The sequence below is a fragment of the Oryzias melastigma genome, linkage group LG5 (genome assembly GCF_002922805.2).
Source record: "Oryzias melastigma strain HK-1 linkage group LG5, ASM292280v2, whole genome shotgun sequence".
Lineage (NCBI taxonomy): Eukaryota > Metazoa > Chordata > Actinopteri > Beloniformes > Adrianichthyidae > Oryzias > Oryzias melastigma.
Genome location: NC_050516.1, coordinates 17,425,991 through 17,444,431, shown reverse-complemented (window position 1 = coordinate 17,444,431; position 18,441 = coordinate 17,425,991). Strand labels below are relative to the sequence as shown.

At 36.5% G+C, this 18,441-nt stretch overlaps 1 protein-coding gene across 2 annotated transcripts in view; it reads right to left on the bottom strand.

Annotated features, from left to right (window-relative positions):
- Positions 1–2,502: 2,502 nt before the first annotated feature.
- The window catches only part of slc2a9l2 (solute carrier family 2 member 9, like 2), a 116,442-nt gene continuing 100,503 nt past the window's right edge, over positions 2,503–18,441 (bottom strand). For both annotated transcript variants that reach the window (XM_024270773.2, XM_024270771.2), the window contains exon 13: positions 2,503–2,906. In XM_024270773.2, the coding sequence (XP_024126541.1) occupies positions 2,664–2,906 (243 nt within the window). In that variant the 3' untranslated portion in view covers positions 2,503–2,663. The remainder of the gene's footprint in view (positions 2,907–18,441) is intronic.

The following is an 18,441-nucleotide window of genomic DNA, read 5'->3' as shown; positions in this document are numbered from 1 at the left end:
GAGTGAGCCCAGTCGACAGCAAACCTATGTTAGATTTACGCAGCACACCCTCCTGCAGGCTCTTCCTAATTTGCATAATGGGAAGTTAATTTAACACACATCCTCAGAGGATATGTAAGTGGCGGCATCGGCACGGTAATTTATTAAGCACACCATCCCGGCACACGGCGCCGTATGCAGCATTTGTTGTTTGCTGTTGCTGCTTTACTGTATTCTAATTACTATCCCACCAGCAATTCTCTGCAAAACTTTCTGTGAAATTTGTGCTAAGTATGTCTGCCGAGAATAAAACACCTCAAGATTAAGATGCTGGAGCAAAGATATAAGAGATAACATCAATTATTATTCCCCTCATTCTGTTGCCTGTTTGCCAATTGGACAAATGTAAGTAACCTGATCAGCATACCCCAAACTACCATCATCCCCACCTCTCCTCTACAATGCTGTATGAAGATTTGGATACCACTTTATCACGGCATGACGTACAAACACATCTGCAGCTCTGCAGGCTGCAGAGGTTTTAATATTGGCGAATAGCACTGCACCGCGGAGCGAACCGTAGTCGCTGCTGAATGCAGAGCCTGTCTTCTTCTGTTCGGGTCACTTCATCTGCTGGCTCCAGCCATCTGGTGGGAAATAGCTTCAGATCCTTTTAGTGTCATTACAGCTTAAAAAAAATATTACTTTGGTCACATTCTTACTGGAGTCATCTCGATGACAAAATTGGCAGGGGAAACCAGAAATGTAATCCTAAAGAGTGGGTTTCCCTCAACACCAGTCGACTAAGACTCTATTTTATTGATTTAGTTAATGGAAGGTGTCAAGGAGAATAGATACTGTACTTTTTGGAGTATAAGTCACAGTAACAAAAAAAAGTAAAGTAATGATAAAAAAGGAACTCTAACATATATATATTTATATCACACCGGAGGTCCACTTTTAGGAGAATAATGTAACGCTTCTGGATAAATCTGCATAATGCTGCATTCACACTGCACACGAACCATGAGTTTAATTTGCGTCCGCTTGTTCTTTAAAAAAAAAAAACATGCAACCAATGCTTCTTTTTTAACCAGGGTCAAATTTGATGTTCAACTCTTGCCTTAAAATGTGTTCATAGTTGCTCCCATCTTGTGAGGGAGAAGCTCGTCAAAAGTTTTTAGCTTCATCGCTACATGGAAGCATTGACTGTATATCTCATTAACAATGCAATGATGACATTGAGAGATCTGGTTCATTCATTTTGAAGAGCTATACAAAAGTATCAGTGGGCAGGTCTCCATTATGAGGCGATCTTTTACCTTGTAGTCTAGGAGTTGCGTCTGAATGACGGCGCTTTCAGCGGTACTTCCGTCTCTCTGTAACCCATGACTTACTGTTCCCCATTAGTCCAAAGAAGGAATAAAAACAAGTATCATAATGTCTCATAGCAAACAAGCAAAATAAGATAAAAAATATGAGGAAAGCAATTAGATTATGCACCATGTTTTAGACAGTGCTTCTTCTGCAATGCTGTAAGTAGCAAAAACTGAGACTCAGACCTACAGGGCCCTCTAGTAGCTGTTAGCGGGAAACAACTGACAAAGAGTTACAGGAAAAATGAATATATAATCCATTTTTTATGTTGGATAAGTCACTCCTGAATACAGCACGCACACATGGCCAAACTATGAAAAAAAATCTTGACTTATACACCAAAAAATATTGTAACTGTTAAGTATAAAACTATTGAGATATTTTGTCTAGCTTACCTGAGATAATTTTCCAAACTAAGCATTAGTTTTAAGATACTTCAAATCATTTCTTACCTGTACTTGCTTACTTTCATAGCCATGGAGCTTCTTTCAGCCATCTTTAGGTAAAGACAAGGAACACCCTGGAGAGGTCACCACTCTGTGGTTGAGCCCCATACAAGACCGCACATTTACACAAATACTCTTAAGGGACAATTTATCTGGCAGCAAAAACATCTAAAGCATGTTTTTGAATTGTGACAGAAGGTCAGAGAGTTAGAAAATCCACACATGCATAGGAGAAAAACATTTTTTTGTCTAATCGTTTTATTTTTTAACTTGCATTGATTTTCTCACACATTTACTGATGGATATTATACTTCTGCAGTTCAAAAGCAAGGCTTGTCTACAAAATTTCAATGAGTGTAAAAAATTACTTTTTTTATTTACAGTTTTTTTTGGCAGGAACAGTAGTATTTTATTATTATCCTCATGTGATAAAATTGTCTAAGATTTTAGGTTTTCTTTATTCATTTTACACTCATGCCCTCAGCTGCATATTTTCAATGAAAGAAACTACATACAGATAAAACACTGCTCTGCAGCTGCACATACACAACATTTGCTCTTTGCAAAATGTCATAAACAGACGTTTAAAAAAAAAAAGATTTTCAAAAACAACCTTGAATGCCTTCTCTTTATCACATGTTTTTCTTTAGTTTATCCCAATATAACTGACCTCAAAGTGCATAGTAACAATAGACAAATGCTGTTATTGAAATTATTTTAATAAAACATAAAAACAAATAATTCATGTAAACATAAAATTCTTTCCTACAAAGCATGTACAAAAAGAATGAATTACACTGTCTTTGATTACACACATTAGATAAAAACACGTCTTTGGATTGTATCTCTATAGTATTTCGGCTAAAACAAACTTTCCATTTTTGTGACCTCCTGCGTTTTGCCATTCTTGTCAGGTGTAATGGACAAAGTCAGCTCAATTTCATGGCCCGGTGGAGGACAGGGCGTTTTGTTGATCCTGGCAAAGCTCCGACTGATGTCCATAAAAGTTTTATTTTTGGTTTCGGGGAGGACAACACAGAGGTAGATGGATCCCAAAATGCAGACAACAACAAACACCAGAAAGGCAAAGGACTGCAACTTTTCCTGCACAAACAGAAACACACAGACAAGAAAAAAAGATACATTTAGATTTGATACATTTTTCATGATTTATATATTTTAATAAAACTCATCCATGCAACAACAAATATGATGCAAAGGCCACTTTTTACACATGTTCTTGTATAACGAATGAGGCTGTCTTCACCCCGCTTTTTCCTTTAGCTTTCATAAATTGCTGCCAAGTCCAGAGGGACGTCACAGCATCTGTTTTGTCATCTGTGTGTCAAGCTGAGGACAGCATATGCTTTCATTATTCTGCCTTTCCAGGGGTGACACAAACCTGCGTGCGGAATGTAATCTCTATCCACATTTACAAGTTAGAGGCTGAAAGTTTGACATTTTTCAAACTATTTTTAGCTTCCTCAATTTCAAATAAATGTTTTTTGTTCCCATAAAATGAATGAATGCATTTGTGTGTGCACATGCTCAAGCCACCAAAGTATGAAAGCGTCCAGTACATTATGCCAATAACAGAGATTAGTGACAGATTTAAAAATACATGCAGACTGATAACCCTGAGAGAGATTTAGATTTAATGTGTGTGTGTGCTTTAGGTGGCATGTTTGTGAGACAATCTGGAAGATTAGGTTAGCATGAGACAGAGAAAATCACAGACTAACACTAGTGTGTTACTAAGCTGTGTGTTCCTGCCCTTAAGAGGACAGACTTGGTCACAGGTCTTGAGTGTAAAGCACTATATCTGGTAATAGATGATAAAATAACAAGCTGTGTCCAAACAACCGTGAATTCATCTGACACAGTTTTCTGCTGAAGGTTTTCACAAAAAAGAGCATTATGCAGAGGACCCTGACCCAGTTTCCAAGCTGTCTTTGTGACGTAATAATTTTCTGCTCAGTTATGCTCCTTAGAAGATGCAGACTTCAATTGATGCTTCTGGAAAATGACTCGTACAGTTGTACAAACAAGACACTTTGACAGCCACTCCAATTGTCATTGGTGGAGTTTTTGTAAGCCCAGCAGATTTATGGGGGAAAGGCTTTTCTGTTTCTGACACTTGGATAAGCCCCTGATCTGCTGTGGCGACACAGCCAAGGTCAGAGTGGGGCACATGCTAAAAACAGGCGGTCCAAAGGAAACCCGTCAACAGCTGAGGAGTCTAAGCAAATTGGGATCGATAAAATGTTAACTTAAGCGCTTGTTCTTCATACTATATTATGAAGACATATAATGACACTTTTACACAGAGAATGTATGAACTGGTTCATGTCTGAAAAGATACATTTTTCCATATTTCATACCTAAGAAATACTTTAAAAAAGGGAAAGAATCATAATTATTAAAATTCATATATTCATATATTCAAAATTCATTGATTAAAAATATGAAATATGGTACAGAAATGGGTAATCGATGCAATATTTTCTACTTAACAGATGTATAAGAGCACAATAATGGACAAAATATGTTAATTTTCAAAATACTCAACAGCGTTCAAAATTATCACAGCAGTTACTTTTTAAAAAAAGCTTTAATTTGTACTTTATCAGAAGTACAAAGCAAACCATGAGTTCTGAAACCACACAGAGACCTGGAAAAATTATGGACGCAATTTGAAATTATAAAGTTAAGTCTTTGGTAGCTAATTGGTAAATAATGTTTCGTCATAAAAATAGTGGAAAATTTTTAANNNCCCCCCCCCCCAAAAAAAAAAAAAAAATAGTACATTAAAAGTCTAAATACAACAAACTGGGGCAGATTGTGATTAAAAAAACATTTCAAAATTGGATAAATAGATAATCAATCTTGGGAAACACCCTTTGGATTGAGACATGCCAGGTTTATGTAACTATGGTGTAAAAACAACCAAGTGGCATTGCAGCAAACAACACACATGTGATGGTAACAAAAAACAACTAAACCATCATTACAGTCCAATGTGTGGAAACACTTGGATTTTACAAAGACATGTGACCATACAGCGTGGTATTATGTTCTAATAATGTTCTTTTTGTATTATTTTGAAGTGGAAAAACAACAGTTGGCTGAAATTTATAAAACTAAAATGTGAATACATTTGTCATTAATTCTTGTTTACTTGTTTTTTTTTTTTGTTCATGTTTAATTTAAACGTAATTATCTTGCAAGAAATGCAATGAATCTGGAAAACTTCACCTGCTCTGTTCAGTACCAGGTATTTATCTGAGTCATACTGATTGAAGTTTCTGTTAGAGATGTCGTGGATTGATTTTAGGTCAGTAAATCGGATCGTTCAAAATGAACCAAGATCAACAACCATAAAACATAATATGAATCAATTTGCAGTCAAAATAATTCTATATTTTATTTCCTTACTTTATTTTAAGCAGTGTACTACTGTTTGCCTAATTGACCGACCAATTAATCAATCTTCCTTATTATCAAGCACCTTTCATCAACATGCTGAACATGGTCCTTGACATTAAGACACATATAGGGATGGGTTCAAATAATAAAAAGTCACAAAACACAATAGACTTAAAGTAACAACAATAAAAGATGAACAGAAGGAAACACTTTGACGAGGCACTGAATCAACTGAAAGATAGAAAGGGTAAAATATACAAATAAACTATAAAATCCATGGAATATTTAAAAGCCAAATAATAAAACTTTACTTTATTGACGTAATTAGGTGAAGCCAAGTCCAATGTTGTATTCTCTATTATTTCTGGGGTTTCAATAGTCCAACGTTGGCCTTAATTGAGATCTGAGGAAAGGTTTTCCACAACTAATGTGAACTAAAAATGTCCTGGTAGCTTGAGTGGTCAAATAACTGTAAAATATGTGGATGTGGGTGCAGGCTGCTGTGGCACCAATGAGCCCTCAGAAGTGCGTGGGAATCCTGTGGCGTGCTGGAGAGAGTTAATTGCATGCGTGTGACTTTTACAGATTGCGCTGCGACTGGGAGACACACTCAAGGACAAACTCTGCAATTCATCAAAGACAGAAATGCAACCCTAAGATTAAGCTGCCAATGCCGGACCGTTTTGTGGATTATTTGGGGCTAGCGCTGTAACTCTGGAAGCTGGACATCATGAGGACTAACATTTTCAGAGAACATCGTTTGTTTTTTTTGTCTCATTTTTATTATGGGTACACAAATAACTGAAATTTTGAATACTCATCAATGTTGAAGCAGGTTGTTGTTTCTCCAGAAGATCATGTCATGCATAGATTCTTCAGCTTATCAAAAGTTACCAAAACAAAAACAAAAAAATCCTGAAATGATCAATATTTCAGAGTGCTTTAGTATTAAACTGTGGCAGATCTCAGAGTCATTCAGATCAACAGAGTTTATTGTAAAGCGGGTGCCTTTGAGATCATTCTGAGTTGTTCTTTTCCATAATGGATGCATGGCTGGATTGTAATGTGAGCTGAAACATAATTGTCAGCTTTACATTTTGCTCTGCTCATTTCCAGGAATATATGTGACATGTGAATGCTGCCCACCATTCATAAATCTAGAATAATGAAAGCATGTCTCTGCTAGTGTTCCTGTTGAAAACTTCCTTCCTGCTCCAGCCGCTCCTGAGCATTTCCTCTATTGTGCTCAGCACAATGACACAAAGAGGTGAAATGTTGAAAAAGCAAAGAGCAAAAGAGCCCTGTGAGAAGTTTAATACGTTTTTAGCGCAGCTGCTGTAGATTTCCCAGTGCAGTGCCATCAAAATGTCTTAACAACAGATGATCGAAATAAGGTTCGTACAGCAGTGGATAATATTTTGTGTCTTTTCTTGTGGAAAAGGTGCTAGAAAGAATTAAACCATGAAATTGTTTTCACTGCAAGTAGAGACCAAAACATAGAAAACCTTATATTTTGTGTTTGGAGTTGAGAATTTTCGTAGGGATTATTGTAGTCTTGCTTCACTTTCTGTCGGCTTGAATCAATTTACATTCAATAATTAGTTTTTTTCAGAAAAGTGAAATTAGTTGAAATTGGAGCTCTTTTTCTACCATTTCTCCACAAAAGTTGATGAGCATTCTGGTAAAAATCTTTCAAATTCTTGAATCTTCAACCAATATATTTTCATATTTATCAAGCTGACAGATTTGTCCAAATGAACAAGAAAGATTCAATTCATTGCACGACAAAAAAAACCATTAACACTTGATTTGTCATTGTTTTGATTTAAACCAAAATTCATCTCCATCATTAACAGAGCAAAAGAGAAAGTTATAATTATTATTCGTTCATTTTTTTGTTTCGAAATATGGATAAATGTAAATCAAACAAAGATACAAATCTTGCTTTTCTGTATACAGCTTGGGACACGTCTTTGAATGAAATGTGATATTTTTAAAGAGCAATTGATGAATATTGTTAGCAGCCAAAAAAAAAAAGAAAAATCGACAATGAATTATGCCAAAAAAATATGTTTAAAAAGTTAGGTAGCAACAAATGTGGAGATTTTTGGCTGAAAGAAGAATGAGGAAAACATCTCAGTAAAGTGGGAATTAAAAAAAGACATCATTTAGTATCTGATTTTACAACATAATAACTTATCGTTTGGACATTGTTTGTATTGTGACAGATTTTACCAAACGAAGTCAGAGATGGATGCAGACATGCTGAATGAGGTATTCATGAATCAGTAATGGATTTTTTTTTATGGGAAATTGATTCAAATGAAAATTCTTCAAATTCTATAAAACAATAAAAGTGGAACAAGAAGACAGTCAGAATCTTAATGCATAACGAAGAATGTGTAAACTTTTTTTTTTTGCTTCTCTCTGGCTTTAAATAAAACATTGATCGATGAATCCCCCATGAAAGAGTTTCTTTAGCTGAAAGCCCAGTGGAGACCTGGGTGGCGCTCTGTCATGGCGGTGAAGCGATGTGACACTGCAGGAGCGTGTTGTTTAAACAGAGGTCAGAGCTTGTTTCAGGTGCAAGTCAGGAACCAGTGAGTCACCGCTGTGATCTTGATGCCCGGCGTGTGCCTGCGAGTAAGCGGGCTCAGCACATCCCAGTCAACACAAGGAGTACTGGAGCAACTGTGGCACCAGCTGCCTAAAAATATCCGCTTGTCACTTCCTGTGTCTCACACTTGTCTACACCTTCCTTGCCTCGGTCAGCCTTATCTTCTGGGTTCTTCTCTGCGTCTTCTACAAATCCGTCCGTACAGGTCTCCCGGGTCATTCTTGGCTTTGAGCTAAATGGTTTTACCATATGTCTTCTGCCAAAATGAGCTGTAATTGTCCTTCCTGCTACGTGGATGTGTTGGAAACACTGCCAACTAAATGAAGGTCGCTGACTTCACTGTGACATGCTTTTATTTCAACACTAACCATCAGACATACAGCTTGGAAGCTTTAAATATTCATCAGTTTGGATCCACATATCGTATGAACCAGAAACATTCTTTCTTGTGAACATTTATCTTGACGTTGTTGATACCACGGAGATGTACTTGGATCACAAATGTTTCTCCAACAACTCCTCTGGAGACTTATCTCTGTCCTGGGTCTCACAGGACCTCTGCTGTCATTTTCCACCAGTGAGTCCATTCCGATGTTTGTTCCTCAAGTGTGCTGTGACAACCAAACGCTGCTGTGATGTGCACTACTGTCATGGGGGAATCTTTGCACAGACAGCAGCTCACGTGTTTCTTGCTCTGGAGTTTGAAACCTACATGTTGTGAAGCTTTCTTGTCTTGACATTACTTGTGACCATCTCCTATACGGGTCACATTATTACAGCATAGATTCTTTTCTGTCAGGACATAGGCTACAATTGCATGCTTTGTTTTTCTTTCCATTCACCTCACTCTTGTTTGCTACCTTGGAACAGTTTCTTCAAAGCTGCCATTCGGTGCAGCATCTGTTGGTATTTGTAGAGCATTGAGCTGCCTTCTTAAAGGTCAATCCCTTTAGTTTATTTATGTTGCTTCCTTTGATGACAATCCTGCAGTAGCTTGGTGTAAAAGTAATTTATTATCTTTTAATATCCTTATAAGAGGTTAGGTGAAGTTGCAGACTTGTTCAGTCACTTCCCATTAACCTTTGCAAACTCTATAAATGTAGTGAAAGTAACAAAGATATCAATCTCATTATATTGATATTATTTTTGATCTCATGGAAACTTAACAGAATATTTGTTGGAATATTCATGATGGTGCTGTGGCAGTTTTGAGAGCGGAGAGAAAAAATAAAAATAAAAAAACGAATAAAATCTTTAAATGCTGACATTTCTGTTGACCTGTGTGGTGTGAAGGGCCTTTACCATGAAAAATAATCTTTTTGAGCTTTTAAGTGTTTTGTACTGTTCACTTCTCACTATCAACAACCCCAAAGCCGTAAGGCAAGGTAAGATTATTTGTATAGCATATTTCATGTACAGAGACAATTCAAATTCATGGGATTTTGATCTGTTCCCGCAGTAATACTCTAATAATCTGTGTTCTGACCACCAGCCCCTCCCATATCCACACAAATGAGCAGGTTCTCACAAGGTGAGGTAGAGAGTTAAGAAAGGCTCCTTCTAGGAAAAATCTGCGGTTCCAGCCCCACCCCCAGGCTAACACAAATACTAGCGGATCAAGCTAAGAGTGTTCAGCTATAGCTTTGCCAGCTCCTTGTCTTGTGCTGTGATCCAGTGTAGAGATAGCCCCCCCAAAAAAACACTCATTTGGTGTGACGTTTGAAATTTGTTTGGCGACATATGCCCAAGAACATTCTAGTGAGGAATCTTCATGATTCTGAACATGGATTACTGAGTTACTGAGTAAAGACTGAAATGTGAATGTCTAAAAGAAAAGGACTGGCATGAAAACAAAAAGGATTTTTGATACAAAGATTGGTGATGCTTCAGAGATAAAATAAACGCCCAGACTGCTTAAGGCAGAAACACAAATTTCTTTATTTGAAAAAACAACTGGATGTTTGTTTGGTAATGTATGGTCATATATATGGATAAAGTTTACTCTTAAAGACTTAAGAAAAGGTCCTTTGAAAGATAATGTCTCTGTTCAAATAAAGAAAAAACACTTTAGAAAATTTGTTACAAGCTGAGAATTTCTTGGCTTTTTTTTTTTTTTTTACCATATCATACTTTGAAGAGGCATTAAATAAATGTTTTAAAATTTTAAAGCTGTAGAAAAAAACGTTTATTCAATAATAAATAATTTACTTATCAATTAAATACTTTTTTTACTTTCATTTCTTATTTAGAAAAACATAGCTGTGCTTTAGTTGAACGTATTGATAATGAGACCAATAATCTATCATTCAGGGGAATCCAGTTGTCAGATAAACTCTAATGTATTTCTAATGTTTTTTTAAATAAATATTTTAAATTAAATAAAATAAAGAAAAAAAAACTAATTCTGGAAAAAATGACATTTTCTTTTAGGGAATTACCTTCATGATGCTTGATTCAGTGAAAACCTTTCTGTTATTCTAAGCTCAGTTCATGCGTAGCCTCCAACATAACACTCATGGTGACTGAAAAGACTAAATTAGGTTTATCTGGAGGGGCTGCACTAAAAGTAAGCAGAAAGCATTTGACGGAAGGTCAAAGCAGCGTCATTGTTGCGCCCGGAGCAACATTTCACTCAGATCTCTAACTGTTGTGCTGACTTTTATCCAAGTCGCTTTCTGTCTCTGCAAAATGTAAGCAGAACCTTTTTGCCTGTGAGTGTTCCCACTGTGTGTACTCTCTGTGCTTACTGTCGAATGAGCACAGCAAAGAGAGAGGAGAAAAAAAAGGTTTTAAGCGGTATTAGTGCTGTTCAAGTAAATTTTTTCCTCCATTATAAAACATTTACAGTTTTTTAGCGAGTTTCAGGTTTTCCATCTAAACAAAGTAAGTGAAATCATTTAAAAACCGTGTTGATGATGCACTTTAAAAAAGAAAAAAAGAATGAAGACTGGTTGCCTCGTTCATGCTCCACTAAGAATTGGTGAGCTGTGGTAAAGAGCAGCAAGCATTTCCTGTGTTGTTCCACCTCATTAGAGCCATTGTTGATCACATCACAGCACATCGCTGAAATCCTGTATCTACTGCTCTTGTTTCACAGACAAACACGGTCCAGAGTTCTCTGTGGTGAAACTCGACTGCATGCATAGAACAGAATCCAGTTAGCTGATGTCCTGGGGATGGCCTCGAGCTAAATACCTGCATCCAGCAGCTTCACCAAGAGTTTGGATCTCCACCTTAGCACTTGTGATGCCAATCTATACTCGTATAATGCAAACAGATCATTTGGAAGCATAATATAAATGAAATATATATAAATATGAAATATTTCTAAGTAGCTTAAAAAGTTAAACGAGAAAACTTCAACTTAAAACAAACTTCAGTGTTCATATACTTTTTTTTAATGCTCACAAAGATTAAAATGTCAAATGCTGTTAGGATCTAATGAGGCTGTGACATCCTGACCCAAGGGAAAGTTCTCTATAAAAAGAAGGTCAGAACTATGTCCTCATTACAGAATTCAATTATAAGTCAGGCGCAGTAGAAAGAACCTTACTTCTGCTATGAAACTGTAAAAGTACCAGGAAGGATACTCCAACCCTGAAACACCAGCATCAACCAAACTTAAAAAAAAAAAAAAATAGTGACCACTTGACTAAAGCAATCCAGAGAAGCCGTATTCAGTTTTTAGACTTTGCTACAAAAGAGGCTAAACATGAGTGGATAAAAAGCAAACAATAAAATATAATCTACAAACACTGCCTCAAGAGGAGTAAGACAAAAAAGCCGGGTGGTGTGTGTATTCACTAAACAGTTGTACTCATATAAACATAGTTCTGCCTTCTCAGACCTGTACTTTTTTTGATCTTCCAGGGTTCCCATACCATGCTTCTCTGCTATCACGTTCAGGCTCCTTCCCTGCTACATACCTCCAGCATGTATTGATCTCCGGTTCTCAGCTTCTTTGACAGTTTTAATATGTTCTCTACTTGATCTTCCTTTCTGCCTCCTACCTTGTTAGGTCACTGTCTTCATAATGCTTTTGCCCCTGACAAGCTTAAGCTAAGACCCATTTGCTTTGTGAACTTTAGTTACTGATTCTGATTTTTTGTATCTTTTTCTTCATTTTTTATTATTATTTTTTTTTTTTTAAGATTCTAACATCCTGCCTCTCTGGACCCACTTCTGTAACTTGCTACATTTTTGCCTGCTGTCTGTCTGTCAACCTGACAGCTTTAACCCAGGAGAACTATGGAAGAACTTCAGAAGTGTGTTCTGTGGTTCACATTATCTTTGGTATGTATGTCCCACATAATTTTTAGGAAAAATTGGTCTAGGTTCTACCTTAAAATCATTAAGTTTTCCTCCTGGTTCTGTGGTTTATTTATCATTTACTTATCGCATGAGTCATGTTTAAAACATATTATTTTCACTGAACTTGAAGCATTTTCTCATGTTTTTCTTCAAAAATTTGACATTCATGGTTCCCACTGGTACGAAAAACAAAAGCAAAAACCTCAATGTCACTCGGAACTTCTAAATCATCATTGTATGACATAAACAGTTAATTTGAGTGTTTTCGTGCCAAGATGTGAAATTCAGAAATAAATAGAAAATCTTGTTGTTTACTGCATACTACGTAAACAACCCCTACATGTATGTACATTATCTCACTTTTTAATTTAATCATATATTAGTTAGTATAATATATTAATTAAAAGTAGTCAGTAGTTTACTTAGGGCAAGTTGACAGTGACAGATTTTTAAAAATTCTTACCTAGGGTGAAACGACAAATAACTTAATTACTGGTCCACTGTAAAACAGTATTAATGTCCAGAATCCAAAGGATTTCATAGGTATTTAAAAACTGAAATCACACTTAAATGTGAAAGAAACATATTTTGTATACATTATTTTTACTTGGAAAAAACATTAAATTAATTGTGTGTGCTAATGTGTTTATCACTCAGGAGAAGGAAACACTTTCACATGATAGTCTTATGATATTTCAGTGATTTTTTTTTTTTTATTTTTTTTTTATGACATAATAACAATGGGCGTACAATTTATTTTAGACACTTTTGGTAAGTATTTTAGCTCGGGGCCCCCTGAGTGTTAGGGGCCCCAGGCGTTTGCCTATCTTTGCCTAATGGTAAGTCTGCTCTGGCCTTGACCCCGGTGGAGTAGCTATCTTTGGCTTTACTGGTCCAGCCTCCAGGTACTTCTGTGAAGTTTTGCAAGTAAAGAGTACAATCTCTACAGACTCGTCTTCTATAAATAGTGGTTCAAAAAATATCTTCAGTCTTTCATGCTAAATGATGTCTCTGGCTCTATCATAATCAAACGTAAATTGAAAAATGTTTATCCTACTTCCAAAAGGCTGTTTGATTATGTGTCAATAAAATGTAAAACATTCTCCAAAATTGGCCTTGTGATTGTGAACACGACTCTCTGGTTTTGATTTGCAAAACCAGACTTGAAGTCAATAATCAGCAGGGAAAATTTTGCAGAAGTTTCTGCTCATTATCACCTGCAGCTTTTTGGCAGACAGAAGCAGACTGAGCAGCAGAACGGTTCAAATCCATCAGGGAGAATCAGGCAACCAGTCTGCCTCAACAAGCTATTCTGCATCCGAGAGGAAAGAGGAGGAGGAATGAACTGACAAAAAAAAGGGGGGGGGGGGGGGCACAGATGGGACTCAGTGTTGCAGGTGAAACTGCACAGCATGACTGCCAATGCGCATTCAGACCTTCAACCAAAATACTCCAAGGATCGAGAACAGAAGGTGGGAAGGTCAAAGTTGTTCTTGAATTCTTCAAGTGGAATTCCTGAATTCCTGGAGGTCAATTCCTGGATTCCTTCTTGTACAGACACCAATTTTAAAAGCTAATTTGAATTCTGTTCAAAAGAACTTTTATGATAGAGATACATTCTCTATGCACATCGAATAGTAAAAGGTTTTGTCAGACAACTATGAAGAAAAAAAACCTTAAAGCTGTAACTGTCAAAACTATTGTTTTTTAGTCTTGTAAACATAAAGAAACAAACCTCAGAACAACAACTGTCACCTTGAGACACATTTTCTTTTTTAAATAAAGACCTAGGAAACATCGAAAAAAGGAAAAAGACAAGTATTTAGGGCGCTAAGCATTGGCAAAATAAGTAAAAAACAAATGAGGACGTTTCTTTTTTTTGACAAAAATATGAGAAAATGTGTGGCACATAAAGAGATATGGGACCACTGAATGAGCAAGAGGTCAAATCCATAAACAAATTTCAACTTAAATGTCCTTCTGATTTAGTCTGCCAGCATTTCAACAACGAGCCGTGTACATTTAATTTAAAAGAGATAGTTCTGATGATTACAGCGTCAGAGCTGTCAACAGAAAGCAGCACATATATGGAATTATTATTTTTTTCAATGTTTAAGTCTTCTGGTCACTAAAGTCTGCCCTTGAGATTAACTAGAGATAAAACCCATACTCTAAAATGAAAAAATGCAGTTCCATATAAAATGACAGCCAGCTGGATGAGAATTCTGCAGTTTTGATGAGGAAAAAAAAGTCACTCTGGACCCCTGGCAAGACATTAAAGACTGCTGCAAAACATCAAAGATAGAGGGAGAGGAAGGGGAAGACCAAGGGAGGAAAACACTAACTTCAGAATACACATATAGAATTCACGCTGTGACACAACTGCAGGGGACTAAAATGTTGAATTACTACTCTTCAAAGGAGTTCATTCAGCAGATTTTCTGGGTGGGAAGATGCGACTCAGAAATTGTTAATGCAGCAGCTCGAGCATTCCAGCGTCGCAAAACAGACGATTTAATTATTACACTTTGTCTTTAAGTAGGAAAAAGACTTCTGTAGTTATGGCAGGCATAACCAAATGATTGACCCCAGTGGATTATGATTAGAGATTGTTAAATAAACTGTTGACTCATGAAGTAAAAAAACAAAACAAATAAACAAAAAGTATTGTTTTGTAACGGCGCTTGTGGCTTCAAGACAGGACTTTAACCAAATGAAAAACTTATAGCCAACTCGTTAGATCAGCTCTGCATGACGCTTTTTAATGAACTTTTTAATTTTTAATTTGCACGTCTACTGACTTGAGATTGTGGGTGTTTTCTGACCACGTTGTAGAGCTAATACAAAAACCTCTTCAGAAAAATAAAAGCTCTCCAAAGAGATATTAGACACTGATCGATTTGAACAAAACACGATACAGAAGGAAACAATTCTAAAATAAAATGAATTGTGTCTCTCGAAATTTAATAATCAGTCTGACTCCATCTGAAAACGTGATCAATAGATTGACATTTTTTCTATTATTATAAGTTTTATCAGGCCTATTTTAAAAAACGCCTTTTCAATGTTTAATATGCTCCCATGTGCTCTAAAGCTGTCTTTCTTTATGCCACTGAAAGTGAAAATTCTGTAGAATTCTTAGAATTCTATTATCAACATGTCTATTTTTCTGCTTTCACTCTACCTGCACATTTTCTCTGGGCTTTAAAAACAACCAGACTATGTCTTAAAGACTTGAGGACACAGAACTCTGTTACTGTCCTCTTGATTATCTCCAAGTTAAATTTAGAGTTGATTTTAAAACTTTCCTTTCAGTTTTCAGAGCCTAGCATGGACAAACTCCCAAGTTCACTGCTGACCTTTTAACCCCTTCAGTCCGGTCCCTGAGGTGTTTCAAGCTTTTGCTCCTCATCTTTGGAACGACCTCCTTTAGTCAGATCGACGGTGTTAAGACGTTTTTATTTAGAAGAGCCTTCAGTTAATCTAATTTTGTTTTTTATTGTTTTTTACCCTGCTTTTACTGTCTTTTGTTTGTCTGCAATATGTATGACTGGTTGTAATTTTATGTTTTTACTTTTGTGAAGCATTTGTGATTTTTTTCTGGGAAAGATACTCTAGAAATAAACATTTACTTACTTACTTAAGACGGAGTATTAAGGCCACCCAATAATAATAATAATAATAATACAAGATTAAAAGTCGTAAGTTTACAACTTTAAATCTCAGCGAGTGGACGCCGTTTGCATCAGCAGACCAAATAAACTGTCAAAGTGTCTTGGATTTCAATAAGTAGGCTGAATGTTTAAAACATTATGTTTTTAAGCTTCTTTGTTTGATTTACAGTTTATTATTGTTTTATTATTTAATGGGTGGCTTGCAGGATCTGTGGAGACCCATTTGATGAAGTCATTGGCATCCTCGCAGCTGTTCACTTCCAGTCATTTCTTCCTCTGTGAAGGTCAAGATCTCGTCCAACTCTGTTTCCGTCTGAAGAGGCCTAGTTTTAGGAATATTCAATGTTCTTGTGCTAATGTAAGAGACTATTTCCATTCCTCTCTGTTGTTTTGTGTTGAGACAGAATGTGTCAACACTTTTCATTCTCCTTTGGTTTCTGCACATGACAGATAAATGACGTGAGGTGACAAACGGCCTTGTGGGTATGTGAATTGGAGGGGCTGAATAAAGTGGTGGTCCTGCAAACGTGTGTCTCTGACCTCTTTATTTACATATGAAACTCTGCATTACTGACATTGAACCAAAGAAAGTCAGCCTCATTTCAGAATTTCTTTGTTTTTGACACTGATCTGGAAATTTGCCCCCACTTTTTCTCTTGAATTGACCAGATTTAAAGTAATACATTTAATATGTTAAACACCTAAATTTACGAAAAAAGAAGTCATAAATTTAGCATATGAATTTTTATTTAAAAATACACAATTTTTTTCTCATATTTTAACAGTTAAAACTGTAAATCTAGTAAATTTACGAGTTTTAAAGTCATAGTTTAAATTTCTTGTTTTGTTTTTTTTTTTTAGCCAGCAGATAATTACAGGAACTATAATTAAAGCACACTTCTACAGCAAACCGTTGCTTCTGGCAGTTTCTGCTGAACACTCCTGGAAGAGAATGTGAGAATGTGTCAGGTGTGCCTGGCCATGAGGCCGTACGGAGCTGTAGTAGTACTGGATGTATAAAAGCCGCCTTATGGGAAAAGGGAGGAGGGGGCTCTCTCATTGTGGGTGATGTGTGTTTTCTGGGATCCTATAGAAAATAAATGCCTGGAGAATAGGATAAAACAGGAATCTTCCCTGTGCTTTCATGCTTGATGTGAAAAACTCGAAATTAGTCAAACAGCAGGAGACTTACTCTCACGCACTGACTTTGTTGTGAATCACAATATATACTTCTGGGAGACTTTCAGGTAGTTAAGAGACAACATCCTCTGCTGTAGCGCTTCACTAATTCTCTTGGTGCTCCTGGCAATGATCTGGGATTTAACCTTGGTCTTCAATGCCTTTATTCAGCACTTTTTTTTCCTCCTCATTTTTTGAGGCGCAGGAATATGCTGTCCTTGCAGACACTTTCATGGCGGCATCAGCCTTGGGCAGAAACCTGCAGCCCGCAAGTCTCAGAGCGCCGTGAGGTGTGTTCAAGAGAAAAGTGATATATTCCTCGAGGCACTGAGCATTATTTTATCTCTGCATGTCAATATAGCTAATAGAGGTCAATTTTTCTTCATTTCCATCTCAAAATAAATTGTAAATTGGACTGTCTATCCAAAGTTCATGCTTCCCTGCCTGTGATGTTGGTTCTTTATTAGTGAGGCATAGCTTGAGTAACCCACTGATTTGTGTAAAATGCAGACTTAAGTTATATACAGGGCAGCAGGGCAGTAATACATCACAGCCTTGTTCAAAGAAATTTCAGTTCAGGAAGCTTTGGAATATTACCAGGACTATCCAATCTTTTGGGAATTGCCTTTCTGAATAGTCTAGCTGGTATCAGAGGAAGGCATGATTTCCTATCTGTACAGACTTGTAAGAACCTAGAAATAGAAGTCATTTCAGCAGTACAGTTTGGCTGTCTCTCTCTCAGCTTTATTCTGTACATGCAGTGAAACCCACCAGGAGATAAGACTAGAAGATTGGAGCAAATGACCCAGAGAGTTCCTGCTCCTCTGAGCTTTCATCAGGAGGCTCTTAAAAAAATAAAAACTTTCTGCTGTGCAGATCTGAAGCTGCCCCAAGCGTTTTGATATAATGAAGAAGACCAGAGATCGTATGTGCTCATGAAAAAACATATTCACAGAGATGAATCAAAATAATGTAAATGATCAGCAGGTTAAGCAATCAAAATGAAATTCAGCTCAAAAAAGTTTTTAAACAATTGAGACAAATGGGTCATCATCATTTTCAACACTGTCATTTGTCTTTATCAAGCTTTTGTGATCACTTGCTCTCTGTGTTAACCCTTAAGTCAGCATTGGATTGTGTAGTTCACTGGGTTAAGCACTCTTTAATTACTTAAAAAAAAATATTAGTTCGCCAAGAAAATCCCAATGGAGCATTTGTTCATGCAGAAACAGGTAAACACATAAAGATCCCTTTGATTTTTATGTTAACATAATGTCTATATCAATACACATATAAATATGAATATTATATATTGGGAGACTGTCAGAGTTTGTAGATTTTCATTCATTTTTATCAAATAAACCACATATTCGGGATACATGCAGAGCGATGATTCACCAAATCTGACATCAAAACAATCTTGGAAAAAAAA